The 26,132-nt window shown below is 46.0% G+C and overlaps 1 protein-coding gene across 2 annotated transcripts in view; it reads left to right on the top strand.

Moving 5' to 3' along the window:
• The window catches only part of TMEM138 (transmembrane protein 138), a 44,365-nt gene that overhangs the window by 7,857 nt on the left and 10,376 nt on the right, over nt 1–26,132 (top strand). For both annotated transcript variants that reach the window (XM_069223272.1, XM_069223273.1), the window contains exons 3-4: nt 9,458–9,629; nt 17,910–17,985. In XM_069223272.1, coding sequence (XP_069079373.1) covers nt 9,458–9,629; nt 17,910–17,985 — 248 coding nt within the window. The remainder of the gene's footprint in view (nt 1–9,457; nt 9,630–17,909; nt 17,986–26,132) is intronic.

The following is a 26,132-nucleotide window of genomic DNA, read 5'->3' as shown; positions in this document are numbered from 1 at the left end:
CCCTTCAGCACTGGACTCTCAGTGGTAGTGATGTTGAGCAGTCTGAAGCTTCCCAAAGAGTTAGCGTGGAGGTGTGCAAATTCAACACTCAACAGTCACCCAGCAACACAATAACTCCATGTCCAACTTATGTCATTACTTTGGTAAAAGAAAAGCTCTTTAATCTACACAATTAAAACATAATACTTAACAGCACCAAACAGTCAGAATTGTCTGCTTGGGATAATGTGCTTTGTACCCTGCTCCTCCCCCCTATCTTTGGTGTCTCCCCCATACCTTTGGTGAGTCCAGGTAGGTCTCTCCATGAGCTTTGAGTGTTCCATACATATGGAACACAAGGTAGATCCAGATTACCCCAGAGTTCAGTTTTAGTGCTCAATTTTCAAGCAAGTCTTTTCTGTTGTACAGTCTCACCAAAACACAGGCCTTGGAGTTAATTTTCTGGAACAGGGAGGGGACCTGTAGCACTTGTCACTCTCGCATCCAGGGAGAGATGTGCTGGCTGGAGGTGTGACTCACAATCCAAAGGTATGACAACAGGGCACTGGCACCTGGCATCCTCACAGGTAGGCAGTGATTCTAGCAATGGTGGACCCTCTTTGGGTCACCAGTGAGAAGCAGTTGGCGGGTCGCCAAAATCAAAGGTAATAGTGGCACGAGAGCAGCCACAGCAGGGTCTCTGTTGCAGCAGCACTGTGCATTTCTGGCATAGGCTTGTGTGGCGGTGGCACAATCCATCTCTGGCACATAATTCTCAGTGGCAGTGGTGACAACCACTAACAATATTTCCCTCCCGGAATTGCTTTTCTCTTTTCTCAGAGAGACTGCTGCTCAAAAGTCTAAGGCCACGAAGATTATTGTCCAAAGTCTTTTTTCAGCTGGTAGACTTACCGGAGGTAAGCCTGCTCGTGCTCCTCAAGTCTGACACACCCCTGGAGATGTCAGGCTCCTTCCCTCTCTCTGCAGCACATTGATTTCAAGGAGCTTTGAACCAAACACTCCACTACTTCCTCTAAGGCCAGTATGTCCCTTCACCTCTGGGGAAACTGGTTGTAAGGCAGAGAACATGGAACGGGAGTAACGTGTCAGCCAGTGGCTCCCACTTTTATACAGCATAAGAAAATGGAGAATGTTGTTTCTTTGTTTGGACTCTTGACTGGTTTGAGATGGTTTCCTGTTCATGTCAAAGCTATTCTTCTGACAGTCGTGCATTGTGATGCTCCTCACAGCTGGGTAGTGTCGAGGCTGCAGTAGCAGCAGCAGCGGCATAAAGAGATGAGACTTTCTGCACCTAGCTTGTTAACAGAAACACTGAAAATAATCAGAAAAGCGACTAAAGGATGCATCAGTTCAAGGATTCTTCTCATCATGAACAACAGAAACTACAGTCTCACCCTTCACCATCATCTTCAACAAAGTTGCAGTGCTACAGGAAACGTGGCTATCCCTTTCAGCAAAAGGGAGTCCTGTCACTTGTTTCCACACTTCAGTGTCTACTTCGCCTCCCTCCAGTTTCAGGAATATCAGCATTACATTTCCACTTTCTAGGGAAACAATCTGACCTCCATCCTGTGCACAGGCACAGGCCAGGAGCTTTTAAAATAGAACCCACAGGCTTTCATTACTCTGGCTCGCTCATACTCACTATAGGCACCACACCGACCACATACCCACACAAGCATAATGCGCCTAAGACATTAGCCCAAGCATACAGGTTAGCTCATAGATGTAGAAGTTTACAAGAGTGGGCTTTTAGGACCCCCACTCTAGTGGCCCACATAAAAATTTCTGGTGGCAACTACTGAGTCACAAAACACAGAATACTGCACCCCTGCTGTACATGCTAGACCAATGACCGGGATGGTAGCCCACTGTCGGTCAAATGAGGGCACGCTCAGTGTGCCCTCACAGGTCACACAACGTCACTCATATCAATAGAAAGGCCTAGACCTTCATGCACACACTAGATTAGTGTGAGGTTACAGCCAAGGTAAAAAACCGGGATAACCGATCATCTTGGTTGGGCACTCAGGGCACATGACTGTGCACCATGAAGGAGACATTCCCATCCCAACAGTAGCTCAGTGATTCTTTCCTCACCTCAGGGTGCCCTGCACAATGAACTGAGTGACCTAAGGAGCTGCTCTCTAACATTTTGAGACCAGGTAAGATGCATAATGTTTTTGGGGTCACAAGGCCAGTGCAGGGCAAGTACAGCTGTCGCTGTGGTCCCACAGGTTGCTTGCTTGGGCTACCATTCTAAAGGCTGCGTGTTGAAACCACTGACAACCCAATTCCGTGTTTCAGGACTTTTTCTTGAGGAGTTTAGTTCAAGCATCAAGAAAGCAAAGACCAGAGGCGTGGCCAAAATGATCCACTGAGCTGCGGGTCAGCCTGCCGAATATCCTAAAGCATCTAGCTGGGCCCCTGTACCCTATACCTCTGTGTGAGCAGTGGAGCAGTATTTGCCACGGGGGCAGCACTGCTGGCGAACTTGGGCGCGGCCCCCTAGAAGGTGTGAGAGCCGGGGTGCTTCCTGTAGTCTGCAGCCACGTCGGCCTTCTGCGGTAGGGGCTGCCTACGCGATACCAGTGTGGTAGTGACACCGGTCTGACCACAACGGGGGTTGGCGTGTGGCGGACCATGAGGAGTTGAGACATGGCCCGTGTTTGCAAAATGAGGCCGGCATTAAGGACAAAGCGTGCGGGTCTTGGCGCGCAGGAAGATCAGATCTCCAGCGGCATGGACCTCAAACTGGAGAGCAGGAGCTCCCAGTCACTGGTAGAGCACAGGACTACGGCGGCGTTCGCCGACAGGGAAAAAGTGCATTAAGAGCGAGCTCTGAATTGTCTCATTGGAGCCCTCTGCCTACTTCAGGTGTTGTGTTTCCTGGTCTGCCTAAGCTGATGAATCTGCCTTTACGACAACGGCCATCAATACTGAGACCATACGAATAGACAGTGCACCAAGGGGTTAATTACATACTACATGATTGCGACTGCTGCATAGGACGGCCTCCTGCCCACCATGATAGTGCGCCCGAAACTCACTGGGTAGAACACCTTGGTCCCCTCAAAGCAGGTTCCCCAGGCTGCTGGGCTTGAAGACTCACTGACTCGATTAGATGCTACCCTTCGCAGCCACTCTGCACAGTTTGATAAGATTTTACTGGCGATAGCTGACTCTAAGACCGCATTGGAGGCTAAGATCGTTACAATCTCTATAGAAGATAACCTACTTAGAGCAGACCACCGTAAGTTAACAGAAAGGGTAGATGACACTGATTTGGCACTCACCAGCATGAGACCCAACCTCCAGGGTTTGCAGACACAGGTGCAAGATCTACAAATGAAGGTAGAGGCTCTTCATCGGTGAGTAGAAGATGCATAGTATTGATCCCACCGCAATAATGTCCTGTTCTTTGGTTTTCTGGAACACGCAGAGGGTCCCAATGTTGAGCTGTTCTTGGAGAATTGGCTACTGTCAACAGTGCTTAAGGACAGGGTACCAAAATGTTTCTTGTTGATAGGGCGCACAGTATACCTGCCAGGCCACCCTCACCCGGGGACAGACCGTGCACAGTGATTGCCCGTTTTCTCATCTACTGGGATCGGGACTTGATTTTCATTTGTTTTGCTCGAAAGGTCCTTGGCAATATGAGACTGCCCCTATTATGGCATTTCCTGATTTCACTGCTGAGGTACAAAGACATCATAATTCTTACAATGCAGTGAAATGGAAGCTCTGGGAGCTCTCCTTAAAATATGCTTACTATTTCCGGACAAATTGAGAGTTTGTTATAACAGGGCCACTCACTTTTTTTCATCTCCAGAAGACACTTAGACTTGCCTCCATGCCAAGGGCATGGCAGAAACGGCGGACCCGGAACAAGCCACAGGGGTATGGCTAATTCCCTGTCGTAAACGATGTAGAAAAACAGCGCACTGCTCGTATCGTGAACAGACCGCAAGAGAACAATCAAAAGCGGTGGAGGAGATGGCACTCCTTAGGGCGAACTTGCTCGCACCACTTGATCCTTGCCACTCTTCAGATGCTAGCTCAGTGGCTGATAGCTCAGAGATGTCATTTAGCATTGGATCCCACAGCCTGGAGTTGACGACATGACTAGGGAACACCCTGCTGTAACTACCCAACTTCTCATTCAGTGATGCTGAACGCCTTCAGCTCTGCTCCCTGCCCAATGGAGAACTAGGCCTCTCAAAATAGGAACCAGGGGGAGGGTGGGCATGCAGGCCTGGCACGACTGTTATGTTTACTGGCTGGCGGACAAGTGGACCTAGTGCTTCCTGGGGAATGCCATGCCTCTGAAGTAGAACCGAATTGGAAGAAGTTCATGCCTGATGAAAGTCAGATTACATTTCTTGTTAATACTGTTGTTTGGGGCGGTTAGGCATGATACTTTTGGTTTTACTGGCGAGGGGGGACGTTCAGTTTGCTTTCCTTTATCTTTCTTATCTGTATGCTGTATCTGTCTTAATGCACTATGATATGTGGGGCCGTCGACACACGTTGGGGATAATAACTGGGGTATTACACTATCACTGCAGAGGCATAAGGTTTCCAACTTTAAGATGCGATTGCGGGCTAATAGCCTTTCTATTCAGCGGATTGGTGGAGGAACAGCGAGGGCACATACACAAACAGATGCATGGGCGAACGACAGACCACTTCCATCCCTCATTATAAGTTCCTGACATGGAGCATACGAGGTATGGCCAGACCACCTAAGCAATGTAAAATGCAAGCATATCTTAAAAGCCACCATATAAATGTGGCCCATATCACACATTCCACGCTTACTGAGATAAGAACTAGATGGAGGGGTCAGGTATATGGTACCATTTCGTCTGCATATGCTAAAGGGGTGCTGATCTGGATCTCTCTCAGCGTACCCTATGTGGTGAAATCAAAAGTCGACCAAGAAGGGCGATACATTATTTTAGAGGGACACATTGATGGCCTGCCACTGGTGATTGATGGGATATATGCCCCAAATGTTGGTCTGTCATCGTTTCTTGATACTCTTACAACTGCACTATTGCACGACCATCAGACTCCATATATCTGGGGTGGTGACTACAATTTTGTGCCTGATATATTAACAGATAGATCGATCCCTACTCTGCAGGGTTCTGCGTACACCCGAGCGTCACGCGGATTTCAGAATTGGATTACGCAACACTGCTTTTGTGATATCTGGTGCCCACACACCCCTTCAGCGAGGGAATATTCCTACCACTCACCAGTCGATGGCACAAGGCTAGACCTGTTCCTATGCAGTGACTCACGGGGGGGGCAGGACCGAGGGTACTGAATACCTGGTGTGTACGCTCTCCAGTCACTCACCATTGATGTTTACACTAAATGGATCATGGAGCAGTCTGTGATGCCCACTTGGCTGCTCCAGCTGGAGCCTCTGCTAGACCCCCCATACAGAGAGGATTTTTCGACACTGCTTGTAACTTATTTTGGACACAACACAACACGGCGACGTCCAGGTCCCTGGAATGGGAGGCTTATAAGGTGGTAGTGCGAGGCCATTGTATGAGAGTGACATGGAGGGTTCGGAAGGTGCTGACTGCTGAACTGTCTCGGTTGGAGACAGATGAGAGCTCTAGAAACAGAGATGGTACGCCAACCCACCTCAGTGGGGCAATTACACAAGCTGACAGGGGATTATAGAGAGGCCTACATGTGATTGGGGAGACACGACTATAGACGACGGGTGGCCATGAATCATGCATATGGAGACCGCTCCGGCAGGCTGCTAGCGTGGCTAGTTAAGGAAGATATGCCCAAACTACCAATAGGAGCAATTCGTTTAACTGATGGGCAAGTAGTGAATACACAGAAGACCATAAACTCTGCGTTCAGGGACTACTGTCAATTGCTATATGGGGCTACACCTCTGCTCCAGTGTCCTGCGTGCATGCCTACTTAAACGGCCTGGCCTCTGCCCACACTCTTGCTAACACATAGAGAAGACTTAGAAGTACCACTACAGTTAGCTGAAATCGAACTCGCCATAAAACAGATTGCCAGAAATAAGACACTGGGGATAAATGGTCTCCCCATTGAATATTATTTACAATATACAGCCAAACTGGCGCCCAAATTATTGGAGGTATTGAACGAGTCCGACAGACGGGCCAACTACCCCGAACACTTAGAGAAGCATTAATAGTGGTGTTACTTAACCTGGATCACGATTCCTTAGATATTCGCTCCTACCGACCCCTGTCCCTATTAAACCTAGACTGCAAAATACTGGGGGAAATACTGACCCACAGTCTACTTCCTGTTATTCATAGTATGATACGCCTGCATCAATTGGACTTCATTCCTGGCCTTAACCCCTTCATCAATGTTCGGCGATTGCCCCGGCTTTTCGATGTGGCCCCAGAACATGGCGGTGGAATGTGTGCAGTGTCACTGGATAGTGAGAAGGCATTTGATACCCTGGGATGGGGATTCTTAGTAGCCACACTTGCGCAGATGGGCTTTGGCCCTCTTTTTGTAAGCCGGATTAAGACACTTTATGGAAGCCCGATGGCAAGGGAGCGCACAGGCATTATCATATTGGTTGACTTTGCTATTCACAGAGGTACGAGGCAGGGATGCTTGTTGACTCCACTATTGTTTGTCCTAGCCATGGAACCTTTGGCATGTGAACTACGTCTCCATGCGAGGCACTGGGGCATAACGATCCATGAGGAGCATCATGTGATATCCCTATATCGGATGACTCATTGGTGTTGTTACAGGATGCCCCTTCTACACTTCCATACTTAATGACCTTGATGGATTGATTTGGGGAGATGTCTGGTTTGTGAATTAACTGGGATAAATCGTGTACATGTCTGTTAGCATCGGTAGCAATGCCGGAATGGGGGTCTTCTTCCTAACTGCCGCCTGAGATGGTGCCACAACACTTTTAAACATCTAGGGATACAGATTTATCATAATCTAGATGACCTTAAGGATGGCACTTGAACAGAGCCTTAAGGTGGATAAGCAGGTCTCTGCCTTTTTCGACTTCTCTCCCATTGTCCCCTGTGGGACAAGTTGCAATAGCTAATATGCTAGTGTTGGCTCAGCTACTATGCTATTTTGCAGCTCTTCCACTCTACCTGCCCAGAATTCTTTTTAGGGAAGTGCACAGCATATTAACATAACTGATTTGGGGCGGGGCAGGCGGCGTGTGACCTTGCAGTTGCTATAGAAGCCACAAATAGAGGGGGTGACTTGGGGCACCTGATTATGAATGGTACAATGTGGCAGCCCAACTTCAGTTGGCAATATGGTGGCTGGGATCTGATGACTGCCCGAGAGACTTCAGATCCAGAAAGAGCTTAATAGAACTCTGCTGTACAAATGGTTAGTGTCTCCGAGATCATGCTATATTGTAGAATTTAGGCAGATGCGTCTGGCTTGTCTGTGTTGGGCGAGATATGTGATCGGACTTGCTGATGCACTGCCATATTTACCCCTGACCCCATTATGGCAGTTGCCTGGCCTGGTACCTCTGACCAGTCGAGCTGTGGTGGTACTGTGGAAAACAGCTGGCTTTCTGACGCTAGGTGATTTATACAGGGAGGGAGTGTTTCTGTCATTTTCCTGTTGGTCACTTCCTGACATACTATGCACTGCAGCAATGGTTACTGATTATGTGGGGGGAGGAGGGTCAGGGCCTCTTTGCTTACACACTGGGTACCCGACATGCCATCAACAGCATATATCTGGCGCTGCAGCTCACAGCCTCCAAGGAGCTCACACAGGCGCGGGCAAAGTGGGAAACCATATTGTCTGCCCCATTAACTGATAGTCAATGGACACAAGCATTGCAACAGATAAAAGAAGTTTCTCGTAACGCACATTTCCGCTATACACAGTTCAACTACCTACATCAGACATACCTGTCCCCACATAGAATAGTTTGAATGTTTCCAGGGGCGAACTCAGGATGTCCCCTCCGCACAGCTGCGGGGTCGAGCCTCTACCACATGACATGGCGACTGTCAAACTCTCCAGCACACTTGGGACACAGTTGTGAAAATCGTTAGCGAGATTACTGAACACACTTTGTTACTCACCCCGGAATCCTGCATACTGGGAACCTGAACGTGCAATCTAACAGCCAAACACATACACAAATTAATTTGCTTAGCTTATGTCCTGTTTAAACGCCAGGTGGCGATGCACTGGAAAGCACTTGATGTCAGGGAGTGGCTGAGAATACTTTTGACATGGGCATGAGCTTAAGCTGCTTACTACTCAACTAGAAAATAGCAAGGTATACCAGTCAAAGGAATGGGAATGCTGGGACACTTTTGTGCTGAAGGTGGAGTCCAAGAATGATGATCGTCTCCAATGAAACTAGTTCCAAGGGAGATTTAGCTTAATGTTTTAATGCTGGATATACATCTACAGTAAGGCTTGGAAGTGCCTTGGGGCACTTGGAACAATTATAACTAATTGACTGAATGCACTGGAAATAGGAAAAGATCACTGAACTGTATTCATGGATATACTTTAAAAATGTGACCCTTGTTTTGATGCCAGGTGTGCCTCCGATGGCAGCAGTAATGATGTTAATAATTGTACTATAATATATGTCACATTGAAGAGAATGTTTTTCTTTCTCTCTCTCTTTCTTACCTACTTTCCCTGTCTATCTTAAATATGTGTGCCTAATCCATCATTAGGGCTATTATCCTAGATGTACATGATTAGAAAATGTTATATCAGTTAGATTTACCTGTCGGTATATTACGCTGTTGGTGCAGCCTATTACATGTTACTTTTTACATGAAAACTCAATAAAAATGTATATGGGAAAAAAAGGAAGCGAAGATGCTGAAGGCTGTACTTTAGGAAGATAGGCAGTAGTCTTTAGGACACTGCAAGAGAGAGCAATACAGATTTTAGTGCTCTTGCTTGATCCCCCATGTATATAAAAAATGCAAGACTGTTATATAAACATGCTGTCTGTATCTGTTGTTGCTTCAGTTTGTTTTGCTTGAGCCCAGAATACAACCACCTTAAAATGTTTAGCGTTGATTGTATGTTTGCAGTCCAGTGATTGTTATAAAATTTAGAAATGTTTGAATAGGCGTTTGTTTTTAACAAAGTGACCTGAGGAAGTTAAGTGTACCGATGGATTTGGGAGCCCCATGGTGGGTGTCTTACCTAATCATCCATTTCCTACCCTCTTTGTCCTCTTCTTGTCTCTTCCCTTTATTCATTTAATTAACCTACACATTCTCCTTTTGTATCCATCTTTTTTATACTTTATCTTCCAGTCTCCATTTTACAGTCGATGAATCCTTGCCTTAATGAGATTGACTGTGGTTTCTTAGAAATGGTCTCTGGTGAGGCACTCAATGAACCTTGTCACTGTCAGATAAGTTTACTGCTTGGCTTTATCTCTCTGCAGCATCCAGGACATTGCCATCCTCTTCAATGTCATCACTCTCTTCCTCATGTTCTTCAACACCTTCGTCTTCCAGGCTGGCCTGGTTAGTCTCCTGTTCCACAAATTTAAAGGCACCATCCTCCTTTCCGCTGTGTACCTGGGGCTGAGCATTGCCTTCCACGTCTGGGTGATGGTAAGGACATACTTCATGTGAAAGTAGGCTCAGCAATCACTGTTAGTTTATCTAGCTCAAGAACAGGGGTAAAGGGTGGGAGTTATTGTTAGTAGTATTGAAGCTTAGTTCATGAGTTTGTGGGCAGTGGTCACTCAAGTAGAGGGTCATTGTGTGTCTGACTGCAAGTTGAGTGCTCTTGCAGATGACCCAGATTTTAGGCACAGGCTAAGGGGACACTGTTAGAGTGTATGGTGCGAATGTGTTAGCAGAATGTTAATGTGTTTGGGATTGGGCTTTTGAGCATGTGTTCAGGAGCACCATTTATTTTACACTGACCTTCTTGTGAGACACATGGTCAAAGGTTCGTCGGTACGGGCTAGTAAGACCTGGCATGTGATTAGGCTAGATATGTCATAGTGTGCTGGACAGAGTGTTTCAGTGTATAATTGAGGATGGTTTGACAGTTGTGTGACCATGCAGAGTATGACCTTGAGTTTGTGTGGGCGAGTTACTAGGCTGGATATTAATTGTGTACCTGGACAGAGTTTTGCATAATCTAAATATAGCCTAGTTTAATATATGACTCCGCATATGGCTGGATGTGCATTTGCCCTGTTGAGTAATTAGATAGACTATGGCTTTTTCCAGTATTAGTGTCTCCAAGATGTGTCTTAGTATAGCAGACGTGCAGTGAAGGACAAAAACCCAATTCCTAGGCAAAGGCATACCAGGATAAATATGAGGCTTATGTCACCAATTGGGGTTTTATTTTACAAACATTTCTTGGTAAAAAGGTGTCCCTATCCAGTATTCTTTTCACTGCACTGTAAGTCTTTTTTTTAACATGTAAAATTCCAGGTATACGGAGGTTGCAAAGTTGCCTAGTTTACTTTTACCTATGCAATGTTTTGTTTTCTTTTTGGTGAGATCATTTTCATTGTAGTCAAACCCACCCAAGTTGGAAAATGAAAATTTCTCTGCGATTTTTGTTTTTTGAAAAGCCTTTCTATGTACAGTAGCATATGTTTGCAGACATTTTCTATCCAAGTTTAACTTGTAGAATTTGTCAGCCTCAGTGTCATTACACAGGGACAAAACACAAACATTTTTGCAGAACTATTTTGTCAGTGTTAAGTAAGGATATGTGTGCCATAAATGTTCATGCATCAGCAGCATAGCGAAGTTGTAAAACGTTCCCATAAGATATTACAAAAGGTGAAAAAACAAAACCCCAAACTTTGCACTCCCTGATTTTTACGTACATGCATTTGATGTGGATAAATAAAAAATATGGCAGGATTGAGGCCCCTGTGCAGTAACGTTGAACACCCGTCCAGAATGTCATTTTTAAGTCTCATCAGAGACCGCAACAATGCTGTCGCTTGGAAGACATTTTGTCAGATTTCAGTGGGCTTAGAGCCTACCGATTGCTTAGCTTCAGTGTCACTCTTGTTTCATTGTTTCTCCTTCTTTAGTGCATTAGGACTTGTCTTCCACTTCTTTTGTTTGTCCTTCCCCTGGAGCATGGACACATTACTTGTGCACTTTCCTTGCTCCCTTTCTGGTATTTGTCTAAGCGCTCAAATAGTGTGCATTTAGTTAGTAGCAGTCTCCCTTGTGTGCTTCTTGTCTACCTCACTCGTGTGGCTGTTGCCCTGCCTGTGTGCCTATCCACATGCAATGTTTTTTCATCTGTGTGGTGGTCTTCAACTCCCACTTCCACTTCCTCTTTCACCTGTTTGGTCGTCAACCCACCTGCGCCTTCTGTCTTCCTTCCCTTGCCTCTTGCACTCTCCATGGTGCTCTCCTGTACCCTACCCCGCCATCTCTGTTGCTTCCCCACCCTACATTTATCTCTTTGTGTTTGCTGGTTGGCAAACTAAATGAAAAAGAGTGTGCGCTTCATTTTGTAGGCATGTGCATGCTTTATCTGTGCTCCTACAAAACAAAGGCAGATCATGTCATAGGCTTTATTTCATTTATTTTTTTAAACCCATGTTGCACAGCATCGGGAATGCTCTGCAGAATGCTAGAACCATTGGCAAAGCCAACAAGTCCCAAAGAAGAGACTTATTATGTTTGTCAAAGTTAATTTGTTCAAGCTACTATACTTGGCACACATTGTCGCCTCATTTAGATAAGTTGCTGTTATCCTTTTGACAGCTACATCATTGTGCTTTGTTAGATGTGATTGCTTTGCGTTGTTTGAATTTTCCACTACGTTTCTGCAATCCCTAGTTGATGTCTTACTGTTTGTTCAGCTTTTAAAACCAATGTTTTCATTTTTTGCTGTGTTTGATGCCTTTTTCTCTCTATCTCTTTGGAGAGGGGTTTCCTGTCTCAGAATATAAGTCTGGTGATTCACTAGAAAAGGGTATGTCATACTTAATGGTTTTTATGCCTGATTTATTATAGGCTTTGATAAGGCAATTCTTTGCTTGGAGTGCTTATTGACCAGCATGTAAGCTGCCAAGGTATGGATCATTGTACATTTATTCAGGCGCTTGGCAGGGTGTGGTCCAATATGAGATGAAGAGCAGTAGCAGTAGGGCTCACAAGTATGTGATTAGCCAGAAGTGTCATGTGTATCCTGTCAGTTTGTGATTCTTCAGACCTACGGGCATATGGCACTGAATGTGAATATGCAGGGTAAGGCTTGGTATTTAAGTTGGCTAGTGTGATGAGGCATATTATTGCCCAGTGTGTTATGTGGCAGTGTTTGGCTTGGGACGTATATTGTCTGGTTTATGAATGAGTAGGGTATTTTTAAGAATTGTATTTTTTTAATGTTTATAATGTGTAAGACATAAACCAATCAAACATGGGTCTGAAGAGAGGTACTGTCAAGAAAGTGTCAGACAGATGGACCATGTTAAAAGAATCACACGTTTTAGTCCCTTCCTGAATGTGCCAGAGTTGGCAAGCGATGTATTATAAGGCTTTTATACATCGCTGGTGGAATGATCAACAAATATAAGCTAGGAGAATTCTAACATAAGGTTTTACACATAAGTATTGATATTTGCTTGCAAGTACAATGTACCTTCAAGATGTATTATTTAAATATTAGGCATGGTGTCTTCAAAGTGTCTCTCTACTCCACTGCATGCCAAAAGATTGGTCACTTAAGAGTTGACACTGCATCTCTCTTCCTCAATTCAAAGATTACCAACACTGCTATGTTGTGGACATATTGTGTTTGCTGAATCTGGTATGCAGGTTGTCTCCATATACAATGGTTGGAAGTTGGCAACTTACTAAGATGAAGGTAGCTAGGCATGCTTGTGGACAATTGAGCAAGTTATTAGAACTCAACAGCATCACTTCCTTTTTATCTATGTTCAGTTCAAGCAATTGGTTCTGGTCTGTTCTCTTACAAGGAACATATATGTCCTGTGACCCGACAGAAGACCTCTACTTTAGTCCAGTGACACGCAGATGTGTGTTGTCATTGTATGGGTGTGGGAAAGTGTCCTTTCTTGACATAGCAACCCCAACCTTTTGCCAGGTATCTTATGCCGTTTTGACTGAAAGTGCACTGGTTTCCTGCTAACCAGGACCCCAGTGCCATATCTCTCTCCCTAAAACTGTACAATTGTTCCCCAGTTAGCAATACCTTTGGCCTCCCTGTAAGTCCCTAGTAAACATTACCCCTGATATCTAGGGCATTGCCACTAAAGAGGGTCCCAAAGGGCTGCAGCATGTATTGTGCCACCCTCAGGGACCCCTCACCTAGCACATGCAGACTGCCATTGCAGGCTGTGTGTCTTGGTAGCAGCTAAAAGTGAAACACAACATGGCACACAGCCTGTGTGACATGTCACCTAACACTGCATGCAATATATGTAAGTCACCCCTAAAGCAGGCCTTACAGCCCCAAGGCAGTGTGCATTATTAGATGTGAGGACACATCTGAAAGAGCAGGTATGCCCCGGCTATGTCTTTGTCCATTCCAAGATATAGTGAGTGAACAGGGAAACCATTTTAAGTACATGTGCTGGACACTGGTCACTTAAAGATCCCCAGCTACATGATGGCTTCACTGAAAATAGGGATGTTTGGATTCAAACATCTTATATTAATAAACCCACACTTATGCCAGTGATGGATTCAGTAATACAGGCACCCAGATGCCACCTTAGAGGTGCCCCATGAAAACCTACCAGTGTGCAAACTGACTAGTGTTAGCCAGCCTGCCACCACCCAACACAATTCTGACCTCCAAGGGTGAAAGACTTTGCTCTCAGACGGTCCAAAACAAAGCCTACTCTTGGAGAGGTGTTTACATCCCCACCCAACAGGATGACCTGTGAATCTGCATTCCATGGCATAGGGCTTCAAAGAAACCCACTGCACTTGGTATGCAGATCTGGTCATATAGTGGGTGGAGTGAACCCAGGAGTAAGTAGCCTTTTGGCTAATACCCTAGACTCCCTGAAACACCCCTAAATTAAGTATTTAGGGGGCCTCTGGCACCAGGAAATCCGATCCCGGTGACCTGCAGAAGGACACTCCAGAGACACAAAAGTGAGAACTGAATACTGGTAATGGACTCTTCGCCCAGCCTGCCTGCCAACTTTGACAGTCGTGCCAAAGTCGCCTTGTCCTCCAGCTTCTGAAACTCCCAAAAGCCTGGGAAGACTGCCAGCCTTCACCCCAGTACACAGAACTTTCTGGAGTAGCGGAGCTGCTCCCCTGCATCCTTGCAGGCACCCAAGAACTGCTGACGAGGACTGCCAAAACCTCTGCAGGACAGCACCACTGCCCTGAGCCCTCCAGCCCCTGTTGAATTGGGCGAACGGTGCCAACCTGGTCCCCAGCCTCTCCAGAGACAAAGTCCATCATGGGTTTCCCCACTACGACCTTCACTCTGGCACCTACAGTCTCTTTGTGCAGGTCTCCTCTCAACCAGTAAGACCTCCGGTGACAGCAACCCTGACGGTCCTCTGCACCAGGATGCCCCGGACAGAGGAGTAAGGACCACTGGTGTCTCTGTGTCCCGCAAGCTTGAGAGACTTGAGCCCACTTGTTGGTTCACCCGGACTGGTCCCCCAGGTCACGCCTGAAGCCTATTTCCGTGGGCCCCCTCCACTGAGACTGCCACCAGTCACGGACATCCGACAGTCCAAAAACCTTCTGTACATGGCCTCCTGGGACAGAGGAGAAGAGGACCACTGGTGACCCTAGGCCCCTGAGCATCACAGGACCTGAGCCCACTCGGTAGCTCACCCAAACTGAACACCTAGTCTTAACCAGCAGCCTCCTTTCAACTGGTTCCCCATTAACCAACATTGGGCACCCATTGCCGTACTACACCTCTGCACCCGGCTGCCTCTGTGGTGCCCAGTGTAACCTGTTGGTGTGGTCCTCACACTTGCCCAATACTTAACTTAAGTCCAGGAGATTGGCCCCGTAAGTCGCTGTGCTGTATATGTTTGGTGTATTTTTTTTCCTCCTTTGGATAGCATTGCAGCTTCCAAAAATTGCACTGTCGACTTTTTAAAACTATAAAGATTTTTCTTGCAAACGTACTTACCTGACTATATTGATTCTGGTGCCAAAACATTTATAATGATACTTGTTATTTTTGTAAATTGGTGTGGATCTCCTTATTGAGTCATGTTTCTCATTTATTGACTGTGGGCCTCATTACAAGTGTGGCCTAGTGTGCCTAAACAAGGTGTTGCCCTGTATATCATCATGCACAGTATTGAATTATGTGATTAGAAGTGATGTGTGGCTTGGTGTGCTATGGCTCAGAATGTAGTTAGGGCTCCTGGTTTGATGTTTTTTAAATATTTCTGTCTGTATCCATATTTATTTTCTATTTAACTCAGTTGATCCATGTGTTTTCTGAAAAACATGAAGATTCCTGTTGTACATTTCCACATTTATTCAACCAATAGGAGTACACTTACTGTTGGATGTCTAATAGGTTTCACTGGTGTAAACAGTCATGTATAGTGCATTAGTAGCATATGAAAACACTGTAGAACAAACAAATGTGAATATGCAGCTGTTTAAGCTTCATTCAGAAACTTCATCGTAATTTTTTTATATCCATGCATGTCTGTCCGCACAACCATTGGCTTGAAACTCATAATTAACAGCATTGAGAACCACTCATCAGGCAAGTTATACGTTTTTAGAGTTTCTTTGCAGCAGCTTAAGTTGTCGGTTGCAAAAATGTGAGCAATACAGGGCCTTTGCATTTTGCAGAGGGTTACTCTATGCCAGTGGTCCTTAACCTTTTGACTTCTGTGGACCCCCACTTTATCATTACTGTAACCCAGAGAGCCCTACTTAATCATTATTAGAATCTGCGGACCCCCACTGAGACATTAATGGAAGCCAAGGCGAACCAATTTTTGATTTGAACCGCAAAACAATAACAACAAATACAGAAACAAGCATTCATCATACATAAATGATAACACATTTTATTTCATTTTCAATCAAATATAAATAAGGAATGTTAGAACTTTTCTAAATTCAATTGAAGCCACACATCGTCCATACTACATTCTGTTTGATTAACCTGCACTGCTCCAAGAAATCAATCTGAGAATACTAATTAAATTTTTAGTTCCTTGACATTTACAGTACATTTAAAAAATTTCAGTTGTATATTTACCCACTTTATTTATATACACCTAATTAATCTGTCAATATTATTTAATTTTCAAAGCAGTCACTGACCTCCTGAGGAGGATTTGCAGACCCCCAGTGGAAACCACTGCTCTATGCTTTTAACTTTACATTTTTCCTTTGATGATGTGGCAAAGCAGGTCTTAACTGCACTTGCAACCAGTATAGATCAGTCAGCAGCAGAAGTACCTTCTCCAGTGCCGGAAGGGCGTTACCGGTGGCTTTGATCCCTCTTGAAGCTGTCGCTTAGCACCCGCCTGCTAAGGCTGCTTTCTCCCCCGATAACTCTCAACAGCATTGTTCTTACAGACAGATAGGGAACTAGATGATTTTGTGACTGTATTTATTTGTAAAATCAGTAAAAACAGAAAACTGAGAGCCTTCCATATAATTAAGCAGGCTATGATTAAGTGAGATAATTCTCACCTGCATTTTCCATGTGTGGTGTATTTAGACAGTGTGTGATTAGGCAGGGTATTTATTGCTGTGCATATGGCCAGTGTGTAGCTGGGCACTGTTTGTGAGGGCCTAGTGTCTTTGTGTCAGTGTGTTCTGTGGCTGAACATGGCCGAGTCTGTGGTTAGGCAGGGTGTTTCCGGTTGTAATTAGGCAGAGCATGGCACTGTATGTGATGAGGCACAGTATAGAATGTTCTTTTAGTTCTTTATGGTTCAGTGCTTGCTGTACATATTGCTGGTCTATGATAAGCATGTCACAATGTATGTATTTGTTTCAGAGTATTAATAGACATGGTATGTTTTGTGGCAGAATTTAGCTCAGGCTGCATATGATTTGTTTTTACACTAGGTTTGGCTCTCACTGTAAATTTGTCCCTGCATGAAAACCCTGGATAGGTATCTGTAAGCCCAAGCAAAGCATTGCCCAATGTGCGGTTGGACTCTGCATGCCTTAGTGTGTTATTAAGCATGCTAGATCAGAATATAATTGAACAAGGTATATCTAGGTGTGCATATTTATGTATCTTTTATAATTTATATTGTACTATTTTTGGCTTTTGTCCACTTCACTGTTTCTTCAAGGCCCTGAAGTGAGTGAAATATTATAAGGGTAGGATATGTAAAGGTTAGGAGCACAGGTTAAGGGGCAGGGAAAGATTCAAACCCACAGTGTTAGTGGGAGAAAGGTATACAGACAGTTTGAAGTGCTTTGAGGCACAGAGTTAGCCTTCAAAGATTGGGGAGGGGAAGCAGCCTGGGTTTGCATTAACACGCTGGACGAGAATTTACATAAGATGTGAAGGATAAGGATTGAATGGTATGGTGATTAAGAAGGTATGGTTCGGTGTACAGATTGTCCATTGTGTGAGTTGGCAGCATATGGCTCAGTGTGTTTTGGCGTGGTTTTGCCTGGTTTGAAATAGGCGAGGTATCACTTGTACATGATCAGGTGTTCGAGTCTCAAAGGGCCTTTTCTTAAGGTACAGGGCACAGATCTATTTCTTTTATGTCAATAATATGGCCTGCTTTTTGCTGCCCTCATAGTGCTGCTATAAGAGGATTTGTGTTGAGCCACAGAGAAGCCTTGGTGCTGATCCCTAAGTTTCTTGTTAAAGCTGCTCATCTGATTAACCTCTCTGTGCCCCCGTCCTCCTGTTCACCCCCCTCCTTCACACCTGCCTTTCTCTTTTAGAGCCTGCGCTGGGGAAACAGTGAAGCATTCGTTTGGACAGATGGGCTCCAGGCACTTTTCGTCTTCCAGAGGTTAGGTAAGAGCATGGGGTGTCGGAGTAACTGAGCCAGATGATCTCACAGGTGTGAATCCAGACCTGGAAATAACGAGATATTCTACTTCCTGTGCATATAACAGCCAGACTTAATTTTCTCTGCTGTAACATTTTCCCTTTCTGTACCACCACTCTTGTTCCCTTGCTGCACAATGTTTTAGGCTTCAATCCTATAAAATAGCACACTGTTTAGTATCACAGAAACTCACCCCTTACAAAGCATATGCACAATCTGCATTAACTCCAGTTCTTCAGGTTAGTTCCAAGCTTACTATATAAACCATATCAAATTAGTTTGTGGTTGTTGTATGTTAGACTGCATTTTGTTTGGCACTTTTCAAATAGTCACCTTTTCTGTAGTTCTGAACATAAATTGTTTTTATTGGGATTTTATATAAGACCATCATCCAACTTTGTAACCTGTTACATGTCGCATTTTTATCCATTCTTCTTTTCAGTGTAACTCTGCTTGCCCAGATGCGGCCATGTCAAGCATCATGTATGCTATGGGACATCATCGACATTCCCATTTGTGTTCATGCACAAATTCATAACTAGCATTACATAATATAGTACAGCACAGTAACTTATCAGTTGGTATCATTCTAGTGATCCAGGTGTGCAACGTTTCTCCACACCCTCAAGAAGACAGTGATGCCTTATTCCCTCCACCAACATGCTAAAAAGGTTTTGTATTAGCATTCAACAGGAACCCCGTTGTGGTGTAGATAAGCAATCATAAGTGGGAAACTCATACACCCAGACCATCCTAAATACCTGTGGCTTCAGCCTGCTAACCCAATGAATAAAGACAGTGTGTACAACTCATGCGTATGTGTGAGAACAAAACAACCAATTAGAAACTTGTAAACTTCTGCCACTAGGAAAAGGAGATATGAGCCTGTAGACAAGTCTGTGGGATAATTGCCAGTAGGATTGGTAGTGGGGAGGGACTATCTCTCTCTCACTAAATAGAAAAACCCAGCATGGACTTGGAAGTAAAAGAGAGACAGGCTACCTGGTAGGTGGTCCATGTAATAGGGTCAGTGGAACAGCCTGAACTGGGCAGTCACTGAGGCAACCAGTGGATTTCGTTTTGTTTATCGGGCAGCTAGGGTGTCTTTTTGAGCCCCCTCTTGTGTACTCGGCAGAGAGGTAGCTGCTCTCGAAGGGCAGTCCATTCCTCTAAGAGTTCTGCCCACAGATCTGCTATGGGTTACCTACACACTCTCAGGCCTTTTGTCTTTGCTGGGCTCTTTCTTCTGCCTGGGCCAACGTGGTTACATCCTTTATCCAGACCTCCACCCTGGACCCCCTCCCTTGATATCCAGGCCATCGCTATTCGTCTCTTTGCCAGTATTCGAGCTAGATCTTCAAAGCCCAATCTATGGCCGACCTTCTTGGCTTTGTATCTTGGAAATCTTCCCAGCAGGCACACCTCTATGGTGCTTGCAAGGGTACAGTTAAGTGTGTCATTTATTTTATCTAGAATAGTTCCTCGAAAGCCCTGCAAGTTGCCCATGTCATGAGGCAGAAGGCCACATCTAGATGCGAACAGCATGGACATCTCCCAGGCTCCCCTCCATAGATTGCTGTGATTTTATGTGGTGTTTCAGGCATGTGTTTTGAGGCACCTGTGTGTATGCCAACCGTTCATGCCCTGTCTGATCTGTGATTTTGTGTACCAGTGTTGTCTCCCATTTAGCCCAAAGCACTTCTAGAAGCTTTCAAACCATTGCGTTTAATGCTTTGTAAAGCCACGGTATGAGGTGTCGTACCAACCCCATCATCATCATCATCAACAGCAGGAGCACTGCGTTGGTCAGGGTTCTTCATTACCCCATTCCAAAAACTCCTGAAAGTCTGGGTCAGCACCTCATGTGTGCGAAATTGGCTGGGTGGTAGGCTGTTTTGTGTTTCCAGTTCCTCCGTGGGAATTAAGGCACCCATATGGAAACAGTCTCCCACCGTCACAAGCCCTGCTTCTGTCCATGCAGAGAGCTGTACTTCTGTGAAGAAGGTCAGGAGATACCCGTGAGGCACTCCCACCAGTGGGAGCACAGGGACATGAAGGTGGTTCCCAATTGTTTGTTTCAATCAATCAATCATTGGATTTGTAAAGAGCGATTTATCACCCCAGTGGGTATCCAGACGCTCAGGGATGTTGCTGCGCATCAGAGGCTACTATGTAAAGAGCCACGTCTTGAGCTTTTTCCTGAAGTCGAGGACGGTGTGCAAGGTGGGGTGGGGTGGGGGTCATTCAAGGTCTTGGCAGTGAGTTAGGAGAAAGAGCGTACTCTGCTGCGTCAGGCTCTTAGGACCTGCACGAGGATGAGTTGTTGAACAAAGCTCCCTGGTTAGCTGGAACGAAAGTTTGCGGTTGATTAGCTTGGGTCAGATGTTATGGAGGGCTTTGTATGCAATGTTGAGAGCCTTGAATTTGCACCTCTTGTGCACCGGCAGCCAGTGTAGACCTCTGAGGCGGGGGGTAATGTGGGTCCTTCTGGGAAGGTCTAGGACGAGTCTCACTGCTGCGTTCTGGATGGTCTGGTGGCGGTGGAGAATCAAGCGGGGAGTCCGACGTAGAGGGCATTTCTGTAGTCTAGTCTGCTGGTGATGATGGCTCGGATGACCGTCTTTCTAGTTTCGGTGGGTATCCATTTGAAAATCTTCTGTAGCGTGCAGCGGTTGTGGTAATTTGAAACTGTGTTTATCTGCTGTTTGAAGGTGAGTTTGCTGTTGATTATGATGCCGAGATTACGGGCGTTGTCCATTGGGGTTGTCCGAGCGTGAATGGCCACCAGGAGTCATTCCAAGGGGAGAGGTTGCGTCCGAAGATGATCACTTCCGTCTTGTCCGTGTTCACTTTCAAGCAGTTGGATCTCATCCGTTCAGCAACATGTGTCATGGCTTTGCTGAAGTTTTCTCTGGTGATGGCGTGGTCTTTGGAAAAGGAGAGTATAAGTGAGTGTAGTCAGCGTAGGAGATGATGTTGAGTCTGTGGGAACGACCAGTCTCGGCCAGCGGTGACACATAGACATTGAAGAGGGTGGAGCTGAGGGAGGATCCCTGAGGTACGCTGCATATGTTGCTCTTAGGTTCTGAAGTGAAGGGTGGGAGGTGGACCCTCCGGGTGCGGTCTGTGTTGAAGGTGTGGATCCATTTGAGGGCGTTGCTTCGAATCCCGATGTGGTGGAGTCTGGAGGTAAGGGAGAAGTGTGAGATGGTGTCAAGCGCGGTGGAGAGGTCTACGAGTATCAGGCCTCTTTTTTTCCCTGTGGTTGAGGAGGTACCTGATGTCCAATGCGGCAGTAAAGGCAGTCACGGTGCTGTGGTTGGACTGGAAGCCTCATTGAGAGTCCAGTATGTTGTGTCTTTCCAGGTGTTCAGAGAGCTGCTTGTTGATGACTATGATGATTTTGAAGAGTTCCTTCAGGCAGTTAGTGCTTTCCTCGATGTGGCTGAGTACGGCCACCCTAATTGCTTTTCTGAGGCGGAGATGGTATTTTATCAGCGCATCTTTGAAGGTCGTGCGGTCTGTCGAGGTCCCTGGTGCGACACCACTGTCTTTCTAGCCTTTTTCATTCTCTAGGGCCCAGAGTTCTACGGCAGAGTATCGGCGGAGGGTGGGAGATTCAGGGTTCCTAGCGCTGGGAGTGGGCCAGACACAGATGCAAAGAGTGGGGAAAATGGCAGGGGAGGAAGCAGGGCCCTGAAAAAACTGCAGGGGCAACAAGAAGGAGCAGGGAGGCGGCGGGGACCTTTAAAATTGCAGGTGCAGCACAAGAACAGCAAGCACTGGTGGGCCAGCCTATGCACAGCACATAGCGGGGGAGTTCGTCAGGACCTGCTCAGTGGGGTCATGCAGCAACTGCCATTAAGTAGGTACTCTGGTGTTAGGGGCGAGGTGAGGAAGGGTGGGTAGGCAAAGGGCTGGAAAAATGACAGGGGAGGTGGCGGAGGCCTGAAGAAAACTGCAGGAGCAGCGGGAAGGAGTGGGGACGCGGCAGGATCCTGAGAAACTGCAGGGGAAGCACAAGTAGGGAGGCCGCATGGATAGCACAAAAATGGTGAGCACTGCTGGGTCAACCTAGGCACAGCGCAGGGGAACTGGTCAGGACAATTTAACACACCTATACCAGCATTGTAGAGCAATAGATAGTGGGAGCCAAGGCGGCTGGATTTTCAATAAAGGCCGAAGCAACTTTGCAAGCAAAGCCCCCTGTTTCATCTCCAGTCCGTTCGGGCTAGCCTCCGACCGATTGGCTCCATCCAGACATCAGGTGATCCACTGCAGCTGTCCTGCCTCAAAGTATAATTTAAAGTCGGGGGCTTCTCCAGTGGTGGTTTGTGGAGTGTCTCGAAGGAGACATTTTGGCGGCCTCTATCCCAGATCCGATCCCAGAGAAGGGAGCCCAGTTGTTGGAATTATGGAGCTGATATCCCTACTGGGTGGTTGATGAAGTAGTACTGTAACTGCGAAAGCATCATCATCTTAAAGATTGCAATGCGGGCCATGGGAGGCAATTTAAACAATCGCCAGAAGGGGATACAAGACTTGAGGGAGCGCATCACTACCCCCAAGTTACCCTCTCACAAGTTCCCCATCTTACAATAGATTTGGAGTCCTAGATATTAAAGTCGTTAGGGTCCAGACAACAGCCTGCGGCAAATCCGATGGTGGGGCAAGATCTTGAACCAGTTGGAATAGGCTGGTCTTGGATAGATTCACCCTAAGGCCTGAAGGTTTACCAAACTCATCAAGGAGCTGTAGCGTGTAGGTGGTGTCGGAAGCACCATCCACAATGTATACAAGGAGGTCATACAAGTATAACAATATTATGTGTTCATAGCCCTCCAAAGTAATGCTCCTGCCCCTCCCCTCTAGTCGGAACAGTTCCACCAGTGGTTCAATGGCTATGGCAAACAGAAGAGGGGACAGAGAGCATCCCCTGCCTGTACACATTATACAGGCTAGAGACCATGCAGCTTGCCTTGACTCTGGTTGTCGGTCTCAAGTTCAGGAGACAACACCATTTAGTCCAGCCCAATCTTAGCCCCATTCCAAGCATGACCTTTTCAAGAAAGTCCCACCGGGCCACATTAAACTGTAGTACTGTACATTTATATATTTTTATTTGAAATAAAATCTGTGAATAAATTTGAAGATTGGGGGCCATGGCTTAACACAGAGCAAGGTGGCTGCACTTTGAGTCTGCTCCTCCGTCTAAAATAAATCTATTCCCCATCCGTCTAGCCGTCCGTACATGTTCCTGGGCCCACTCTGGTCCTCCAACCTAGTTTAGTTTTACATTTTACACATTTTAGGCTGAAATTGCTTCTTAGCAGTGACATTCTACACACATTATGCTTGTATGTTAATATTCTAAGAATACGCTATACATGTTGCTTGTTTTCAGAAAGCCTTTCTTGCTATGTAATCTGTACAGTCTGTTCAAGGGTAGGAACACAGAACAAGATATCCTAGTGCTTGCCTTGCCCATTTGGAGACAGCTTCTAAAATCTAGACATATACTTGCATCAGAGCTGTGCCTTTGATTAAATAAACAGTGCACTACCCTTCAGGGATCAGAGGAACACTCCGGCCACTACTGTCCTAGAATGAATCCGGTGTTCTACCTGCAGCTCTGCAGCCACTGATCTTCAGTCTTACAGAGAAGGATGGCCAACTTCACTCTAGACCGGCTCCCATGCTTAGCTCTCCAGGTATGGGGGTCTCAGACTATTCCCCTAGATCGGGCAGAGGCAGGGTACACCCACTATGCTCTCAGAGTGTAGATAGTGATATGTAGGAAGATATAGATGTAAGATTGCCAAGGCTGGTCTGTTTATTCTTTTCACCATGTTGGTACTGCTGTAGTATTTAAAAAGACACCCAGGAAACCCACCTTCAGGGCAACTACTACAAGGCACTAGACAGATTTGGCTATGCCCTGGTTGCACGCATGGGGTACACGTACTCTAGGGGGACTGGGATCCTGCTTAAAAAGTCTGTACCCTTCATTCCTCAACGCTAGTGGTGCAATCCATCACGCAGATTTGGAGCTCAATCAGGTAGCTGGTAGGGTCTCGACTTAAACACCTGTTCACTATACATGTTCGAATTATCATACCTCCACACAGCCGCATATAGCTCCTGTGCTTCGAGACCCTCGCGGGTGATTTTCACTGTTCTATAAACGTTTGATTGTATACGTCTGACCACAACTTAACGCCACAATGTTTCCATATATCAGTGCACTGGTACTGGACATGCCGCCAGGAATCCATATCCTGAGGGGGTGGGTGGGACTTGAACGCATTGGCCAACCCCTGGGTTGGCAGGGTGAGCCAGGCAAGCTCCACTGATACGCCCAGACCTTTACCAGCATTTATTGAAGCACTGGGTTTGGTGGACCTATGGCATGAACACAACTCACTGGAGTGTCAATTCACCTATTTCTCAGCAGCACACAATAGCTTCTTCCATTTTTACTACATTTTTATGCAACATCTGCATGCTAAAACATTCCAGAGTGCAGGACATAAGGCACAGGGCATATGAGACCATTCTCCAGTGGGGGTAACACTACACGGTCAGATGGGCTGTGGTGTGGCAGTCCTGAGAATAGATTCCTGTTACCTAAAGGATATGTCCCTGAGGGGGCAGCATAGTGAGGTGGCAGACAGATACTTTCACAAGATTGAGGGCACAGTAGACTCTGCTTGCTTCTTATGGGAAGCATTAAGGCAGTCCAAAGGGGTCAGGCATTCTGCAATATAGGAGGTAAAAAGTGGAAACAACAAGCCCACTTGGTAAAACTTGAGCAAGAAATTGAGGGTCTGGAGTCTTGTCTATTCTTGCGGCAAGGCACAGACCTCAGATTCTAACTCAGTCTTAAGCAGTACGAATTTCGAGAGTTCGCAGAGAATTAAGCTCAAGCCCATGCTGAAGGCACCCAGTGTTGGCTTTACGCCAAGGTCAATAAGGCAGGCAAAATATTGGCATGGGTGGAGAGGCAAGACTGGGATCAGAACTGGGTCTTGGAGATAATTGACCCATCAGGTGGGGTAGGAAATAGTAACGCTAACATTGCACAAGCCTCCGTGACCTATTAAAAAGGTGTCTACACCTCTATGACCACTATGACTGATGAGGACTGGGTTGCTTTCCTCAAAGAGATTTGCCTTTCGACCTTATCCGACGAAGACAGGGTAGCCCTAGATAGTGACCACACGGCTGGTGAAGTATCAAAAGCAATTAGAGATCTTCAATCCGGGAAGGCAGCATGCCCAAATGGGCTGCCAGTTAAGCTCTACAAAGGTATGGCCAGCAAACTTTCTGGGCCATGTTGGGAACACTTGAGGGAGCTTGCAAGCAGTGGCAATTACCAGAGGACCAGCAAATGGCAACTATCATAGGGATCCCCAAAAAGAACAAGCCACCAACCGATTGTGCTTCTGACAATCCTGAATCCCTACTTAACACAGAAGCTAAAATACTGGCAAAAGTACTGGTAACCCTACTGCTTAGGGTGGTTACTGCTGTGATACACTTGTGATACAACATGCTGTCACACGCTTGCAGGGTGATCTTTACGTTAGAAGTGGAGCCACTCACAGCGTGGATCTGCCAGGATCCACTGATACAGGGAGGGGGCGCTGCTTAGAAATGCGAGGAGAGCATATCGCTGTCAGCTCACAATGTGCTCCTCTATCTTACTCGCCCAATCCTGTCAATAGACAGAGTGCTGCATAATTTCTAGATATTCTGGGACCACACCGGCTATTGTCTCATTTGGGACAAGTCCTGTGTCTATCCCTTGTCAGGTGATAGACCTGCTCTACCCCCTGGCTGCTGTATACCAGTGACGGCAGAGGGCTTTTTATATCTGATTGTTTATATCACCCGAAAACCGGTGAAATTCCTACAAAGAAACATATCTGTATTATTCGATCAATTTTGTTGAGATGTTAGTCACTGGAGAACTATGCGCTTTTCCTAATTGGTGGGACCTCCTTGTATATGATGATAGTTCTACCCTGTTTCCTATATGTACTTCAGAATAGACCGTTCTGGGTTCCCAGAGATGTCGTCTGTAATTTAGACCATGAAGTCCAGCTGTTCT

Source organism: Pleurodeles waltl, chromosome 3_1, assembly GCF_031143425.1.
Source record: "Pleurodeles waltl isolate 20211129_DDA chromosome 3_1, aPleWal1.hap1.20221129, whole genome shotgun sequence".
In the NCBI taxonomy this organism is placed as follows: domain Eukaryota; kingdom Metazoa; phylum Chordata; class Amphibia; order Caudata; family Salamandridae; genus Pleurodeles; species Pleurodeles waltl.
The sequence above is the reverse complement of the archived record's forward strand: the minus strand, read 5'-3'. Positions and strand labels throughout refer to the sequence as shown.